The 7,104-nt window shown below is 36.2% G+C and overlaps 2 protein-coding genes across 4 annotated transcripts in view; one reads left to right on the forward strand and one right to left on the reverse strand.

Annotated features, from left to right (window-relative positions):
- LOC116841601 (coronin-2B-like) overlaps positions 1–3,378 on the forward strand; it is a 9,819-nt gene extending 6,441 nt beyond the window's left edge. For all 3 annotated transcript variants that reach the window (XM_032809711.1, XM_032809712.1, XM_032809713.1), the window contains 4 exons: positions 175–384; positions 485–602; positions 729–955; positions 1,045–3,378. In XM_032809711.1, coding sequence (XP_032665602.1) covers positions 175–384; positions 485–602; positions 729–955; positions 1,045–1,239 — 750 coding nt within the window. In that variant the 3' untranslated portion in view covers positions 1,240–3,378. The remainder of the gene's footprint in view (positions 1–174; positions 385–484; positions 603–728; positions 956–1,044) is intronic.
- Positions 3,379–3,730: 352 nt separating this feature from the next.
- On the reverse strand, positions 3,731–6,582 carry LOC116841605. Its single transcript, XM_032809734.1, has 4 exons — positions 6,352–6,582; positions 5,905–6,060; positions 5,185–5,331; positions 3,731–4,418 (listed from the first exon to the last, which is right to left on the reverse strand). The coding sequence occupies exons 1-4, from the start codon at positions 6,425–6,427 to the stop codon at positions 4,204–4,206; spliced, it is 594 nt and encodes a 197-aa protein (XP_032665625.1). The 5' UTR covers positions 6,428–6,582; the 3' UTR covers positions 3,731–4,203.
- Positions 6,583–7,104: the final 522 nt, after the last annotated feature.

The following is a 7,104-nucleotide window of genomic DNA, read 5'->3' on the forward strand; positions in this document are numbered from 1 at the left end:
TCTCTCTCTCTCTCTCTCTCTCTCTCTCTCTCTCTCTCTCTCTCTCTCTCTGCAACGCGTAGTCAAGATTGCGAAGGAAAGTAACAAATTGCATCGCACTCTGCATCATAACTTCGTTGCAATCAAAATGCGGAAGACTTCTTATTTTTCTTTATTTCATTCTCCTCCGTGCAGGGTGATGGCAATATTCGTTACTACGAAGCAGTTAACGAAGCTCCTTGGATGCATTACCTTAGTCAATTTATATCCGGCAATCCTCAGAGAGGATTGGGAATTATGCCAAAAAGAGGGATCAATACCGCTATATGCGAGGTGTTTAGATTTTACAAACTGCACGCCACTCGTGGAATGTGCGAACCAATCTCGATGATAGTACCCAGAAAGGCAAGTTTGCACGTTTACATTGAATATTGATTTATATTGATTTATTTCTCATCAGTTTGAGAAGAAGAAAAGAAAAGGACTGAGATTAATCGTGTTACAGAGCGATCAGTTCCAAGAAGATCTGTATCCTGATACCATTGGCACGTGCCCCGCGTTATCCGCCAGAGATTGGATCAGCGGTATGAACAGTCCACCGATCTTGATCTCCCTTAAAACAGGTCTCGTATTTTTCAACAGTATACTTAGATATTTTAGTAAAATTCTGTCCAACGGTAGACTCTCTATATCGATCGATATTACGAAACTTGTAATAATTCGTAATAAGTCGTAATCGCATGCACTAGGTGGTAGCATCTCTACGCATAAACCTCGAGTATACAAGCCACCGCAATTGCCTCCAACTACCGATCTGAATAACAAGAAGAAATTTGCGTTTCTATCTACCGAAACCATACCGGATTATAGACCGGTGGAACTGCATGACATGTCGGAGAAGAGTCAGAAAACGTCCAGCAATCAAAGCACAAAATTTCAGCAGCTCCAGCAAAAGTTTGGAAATGTTGTTATACAGGTACGAAAATAGTGTACACACATCTACTGATCTCGTGATAGAGTTTTATATTGATCTCTATCCCATATCTGATTACTTTCTTCCGTTAGAAAAATATCATATCCTCTCCGCTTAACGACAACAAAGCCATGGAGACCGTTGATGTCCCAAACAACGAGGCGGAACTTCGATTGGCATTCGCTCGTCAAACCGACGAATTGAGGCTCGTGCGACGACAGCTTGCCAATAGTCAATTGCGCGTTAAAGAATTAGAGGACCAAGTGAGAAAACTCCAGCGCCAATAAAACGCTTACGACCAATATTTCGCTTCGATCTCGGCTTCGAGCAAAATTTTTGCAGCTTTATTACTAAACGTGATTAGTGATTAGTACTTAAAGATCGTATTTATGCACAATTAACGATGAAGGGAGAGCCTAAGCTTCCGAGAATATTGTACCAACACATACACACACACACACACACACTGCTTAGGACTTTTATTCTATGATAACATTTCATGCATAAAAAGAAAAGCTATTAGCATTGAAACATTTCAATGCAACATTAATTTTTCAGTTGGTCAGCATGTTTATGTAGAGTAACGTTAATATATCGATCACGAAGATTTCAAGAAAATGGGCCATATTATGTGAAAAATTGTACCTGTACAAGCATACCTGGATATGTAAGTTGGATATTGTATGCGTGTGTATTACCGTACACGCCAACAATCATAAACTGGTGGCTAAGGTTACGGAATCGAGAAAAGCACAATGTTTTTAGACAAATGGCAGCATAAAAGTTATATATATATATATATATACATACATATATATATACATACATACATACATACAAACATACATACATACATACATACATACATACATACATATATACATACATACATACATACACAAAATCGCACGTTATCGGTTAGATGACTGATTATCTCGTTTTACTTTTCGAGAATATCGTATGTTGGTACTAGTCCCCATTATAACCAATTTCTCGTTTATTAATTTATATTGCCATCTCGTATCTGTTTATTATTTAACTAATTATATCTTTAAAATTTGATATGAAAAGAGTCGTTAGACAACTGGTCAGCATTATAATACTTTTTTTGTATATTATCACATAGTACATTTCTGCTCTGATTTGCATTCAATTTGTCAAATAAGGCAAACTCTATCTATTACGATCTCTTATGAAGGCGAATGAATGGCGCGCATTACGCTCTACAATATTCTCTATGTTGCTGTTATCATACGATATAGAAGAGCGAGTAATTTCGTGTCGAGCATTTTGTTATCGCGTGTATCCTCCACTGCCATCTGTACTGCCTTTACGCGTCTTGATGGCAATAAGATATTATAATCTCTACATGGCAGTGATAATTGACAAATGTTACATTCAGTTTCGGAGAGACTATCTCAAGACTCTTTTTTTATACGATCAATGTATAATGTAACGTACACGCACGATTACAGATTTATCGAGCATTGTATAATCAATGCCATGAACAAATACAAATCTATCTACTCTTTGATTCGAAGAATGTGACGTTTACACACTCAATATTGATTTCATTTGCTATGATTAACTTAAAAAAAGTTAACAAGATACGATAGCAGATGCACTCTAGAATCCATTTCTAGCGTTAGTTTTGTGACTGAAAATCACACGAAATTATATTTCTGCTTGATAACAATAATAAAATGGTGTAACGATTTATACGTTTATATATGTATTTTTCATACAATGTAATTGTACCGTGAATCGATAAATATAGTACCTGGATGCTGCACCTTGCATATTGCTTATGATGACTCGACGTGATATTTTGTCACAAAGAAAATGTTACAAAAGTACAAGTATCCCGCGAGACTTTATCACTATTATTATTATTATTATTATTATTATTATTATTATTATTATTATTATATACCGGCAGCGTCTTTTTCGCATATCATTCTCTAGTCTTTCTCTATTGGTTGGTTGCCATTCTTTTTAATACATTCATTAAGATCTTTAACCTTCAATTTATATGGATATTGAACAGAGATGAAAAAAGATCTTTGTTAAAACCTTACATTGAATATTATATATTGAATGATCATTTCTTGAAAAATATCAATTTATATTCAACCATCTGTATTAGGAGTAGTATATATTGATAACGTTTATATTGCGCACACAAAGTAGTTAGATACATTTTCACAAATATATTTATATTCCAGTCTGTTTCCATATTTTATATTTTTATGTAAGAGTAATCATTTTTTTACGGCAGACGTCAATGTAACGAATCATTTCATTACGAGTTATAAATTCGCTCGCGCAATGTTTGTATTAGGATTTATGCGTAATGTGTTTGCCTATTATCGAAATCTGATTATACAATAGTGTACAATAAACGGTAGAAAATACCAAAGAACGTGCGCATGTCTCACAAGTTATAGATGAATTTAGCATATGCTTATCTGAAAAATTCATAATGAAAAAAAAAAATTTTTTTAAATAAATAAATATATATATATATATTAGATGGATACCATTAACATACTTAAATCAAAATTTCCTTCATCTTTAAACCAAGTATACAGTTATTTGAACCGAGTAAACAATATTCGGTTCAAATGAAGAGAATTTTTAAGTAAATATCTTAATGATATCTATTTAATAAATATTTATTAATATTCAGATATATTTTTTCAGTGTATATACAAAGTGTTTTGAAGGACATGTGTACAATGTACGGCAAACAGGAACTACCAGCAAAATAAACAAACATTTGCTCGTGTCACTTTTGTTTTATTTTATTAATATAAAAGCATTTTTTTCCTAAGTCAAACTTTATAAGTAGTAATTAACATACACACATACTATATTTCTCTCTCTCTCTCTCTATCTCTGTGTCAGTACAAACATACACATCTGCTAGATTAAATATATCTTAATTATACTCTTTATGCTCTTAGTTTTCCTTCTGGTTATAAGTAAAAAAAAATGGACGGACATGTTTCACTTTGGTACACATTACATTTGTCATCAGTTGTCTAATATCTATGGAAATGTACATAAATACGTAAAAAGATTTGTAACGCGAGTAAAACATGAACATTTCGTCAGTCTCAGACAATAAATTGCTTGATAAAATCCAATTTGTCCATTAACTGACTGAACGATAAAGCGATTGAACACTTGAATTGTTGAATTTGATGGACGGTTCATATAAAGATTCAATTGTATATATTTATTGCTTTCTACCTATAAAACAACCTCCCCCAAGTGATCAAGAAACCCACTGGTATGATCCACAAATTTTTGGTCGACATTGAAGATGTTGCTAGATTGCAGCCGTCGCCGGAACAAGTGAATACACAGGTACGATAGGTCAATTTGTCGCCTGGCTGTTTCACATAGTCGCAATAGTTTCCCATATCTACCGCTGAGCAAAATCGTTTTGTACCGATGCCACCTGTTTTTAGACATAATATGTTAGCGTCTCTTTTAAATTACAATTCAAACTAAATGAAATTTCGATTAACGGTATAGCGAAAGAGGTGCTGTACACAGTGGTGAGAGGATGTTGCGAAATGATATTATTGCTGCAAGTTTGATAAGTATATATCGACAGTTTTGCCGAAAAGCCTTTCGTGTTTTGTTAACACAATATCGAGGATACTTGCCGCGAGACTTTGAATTGATGACGCGAGAAAACAATGTTCAGAATTCTTGCGTGTAAATAAAAAGATATTCGAATAAAAGGACACTTGATCGCACGAGTATACCTGTAAGATGCCTCGAAAATTATCCTTTTTCTCGACAGTCAATAAAAAGCTATAAAACTAACGTAACACGCAATTTTCTTCTTTGATTTATTTTGCCACATGATTTTGCCACATGTATTTTACAATTACTTATTAAGGGAAAATGACAGTTTACGGAGCATTTCACAAGTATGCTCAAGCGATCTCAAGTGTTGTTTCGTGCAAATATTTTTTATTTAGAAGTGGCAAGCACAAGCAGCATGTCACTTCTCGCTTTTAACATCACAGTCCAACATGGCTGCGCGGTGAGTACCCAGGAAAAGAAAGAAAAACAAAGGAAATTTTTTTTCCTTTTATACCTTGAACAAACAAAGAATTGATCTTGGAAGTACGAGCATGAGCGGATAAGAACGAAAGAAATAACGACCATGCACACTCAACCACAACAATTCAGTGAAAATTTGACATAAAAACCTCCGTAACGGCCGACCGATTTGATGCAATAACGCGTCCCATAAATATGATTGCAATTTGTCGGCATCAAGGAATTTTCAACCAATTCACCATCCATACATTTCCATTCATCCTCTGATGTGCATTGGTAGCAATCCAAGGCAACCGCTTTGTCAATCAAGAAAGCACCCATTAAATTTCTAATCGAGTTATAAGCGTCTAATACGACGTTCGCATAAACGTGACATAAACTTGCTGGTTATACTAGGTGTGGACAAAACCTCTATGCTATGTGGGACTCGATAATGACCTAATTCGTATTAATGACTCGTAAGACTTCCCCTAACACCACCTAATCACCATAAAAGCATACAGTGTTATCGGTAGAAAAAAATTCAGTGCACAAACTTTTCGTCCATACCTCGTATATATCTTCAGAGAGAAAAGAAAAATGAAGGAGAGGAGAGGAGAGAGAAGTGGAAAAAAATCATTATTTACACACAATGACTTTTTCACAAAAACAAATGAAATAAAACAATATGGTTAGTGTGTTAATGTTTTTTTTAGCAGAAACGTAAGGATCGAACGTGCTGCAAGCGCGCAAGTCGAAGAGGATCACTCGAAGTCGCTTGTCGCAGTCATGCCCAATTAATCAGTTTTTCCCGCATCGCACTATGTTAGATTCTTAAACCTTAGTTCCCAGATTCGATCCCGAAAGATAGGTTTTACTATTTCATTTACCCTCGAAACGGCCTGTGTGCTTGACGCAATATTGCGCCCCGTAAACGTCATCGCACGCTTCCGGCTGCAAATCCACGTCACTCGATAAAACCTCGTTACATTGGAACGGATATGCGTTGCTGGTGCTATTGCATTGATAGCATCGGATGCTATGTCCTGAATGTGAAGAGCCAAATCAGACTACTATCGTTAGAAACAAACAAGCGTCTTTGCGAGTGAGCGATTTTAACACTGTCTCGTATCCTCGACAATTTTGTTTTTGACGAATGTACTTAGTGAGATTTAGACGAAAAGTAACGATGTTTTGGTAAAAATCCATACGGTCTGCTCGCGAAATGTATCTTGCTAAAATCTTGGATCGTGAAGACTCACAGATCCCACATGTATATATGCCCCACCCATATACAAACGGCGGTGACGTACTGTCGCATCGGCCGTTAACCTCACCTGTTTCTACCAGTAGTAAGAGTATCGCCAAAAGCGCGTATACGTTGTTGCAGTACTTGCTACCGGCGGCGACCATTTTGACAAATTGGAGTTTCGCGCGATGTTGAGAATCGGAGATGTGAAAAACTGACGAACAACACTTCACTCAGAGAGAGAAATGCGGTAGCAATGACTCGCGGAGGTTCGCACAGTTGCAACAAGAGAGCCGCCTTTCAAATGACTCTAGCGCCATCCAGCGGAATCAAGTAAATCTTCTTCGCACTTGTACCCAATGATTAGTTCCAAAGTTTCTCTTGGGAGCCGTCACTATCTTTGATGAAAAGTCGGCTTGGTAGTACAACTCGACGATGAAAGACTTCCTTTATTCTCAAGTGGCATAACTGAACAAGCCGATGACTTTACATTTTCAAGTCTTGATCATTGCACATCGAATTGAAAGTGGAAAGCACACACTCTTGCATAAAGGCATAATGAAGGATTCACACCGCGTCCAATGTCCGACGTACAACATCCGATATCCAATAGGAAAAGAGTTTTCTAATAGAAAATTCAATTCTCCATTGAAAAGCTGTTCTCTTATTGGATATCGGACGTCGTACGTCAGACATCGGACGCAGTGTGAATCGTGCAAAATGCAGGATTCACATTGTGTCGATGTCCGATATCCAATAAGAGAACAGCTTTCTAATTGAGAAATTGGAGAATTGAATTTTCTATTAGAAAGCTCTTCTCCTATTGGATATCGGATGTTTT

Source organism: Odontomachus brunneus, unplaced genomic scaffold (assembly GCF_010583005.1).
Source record: "Odontomachus brunneus isolate Ranch 3 - 2012 unplaced genomic scaffold, Obru_v1 Obru_scaffold_017, whole genome shotgun sequence".
In the NCBI taxonomy this organism is placed as follows: domain Eukaryota; kingdom Metazoa; phylum Arthropoda; class Insecta; order Hymenoptera; family Formicidae; genus Odontomachus; species Odontomachus brunneus.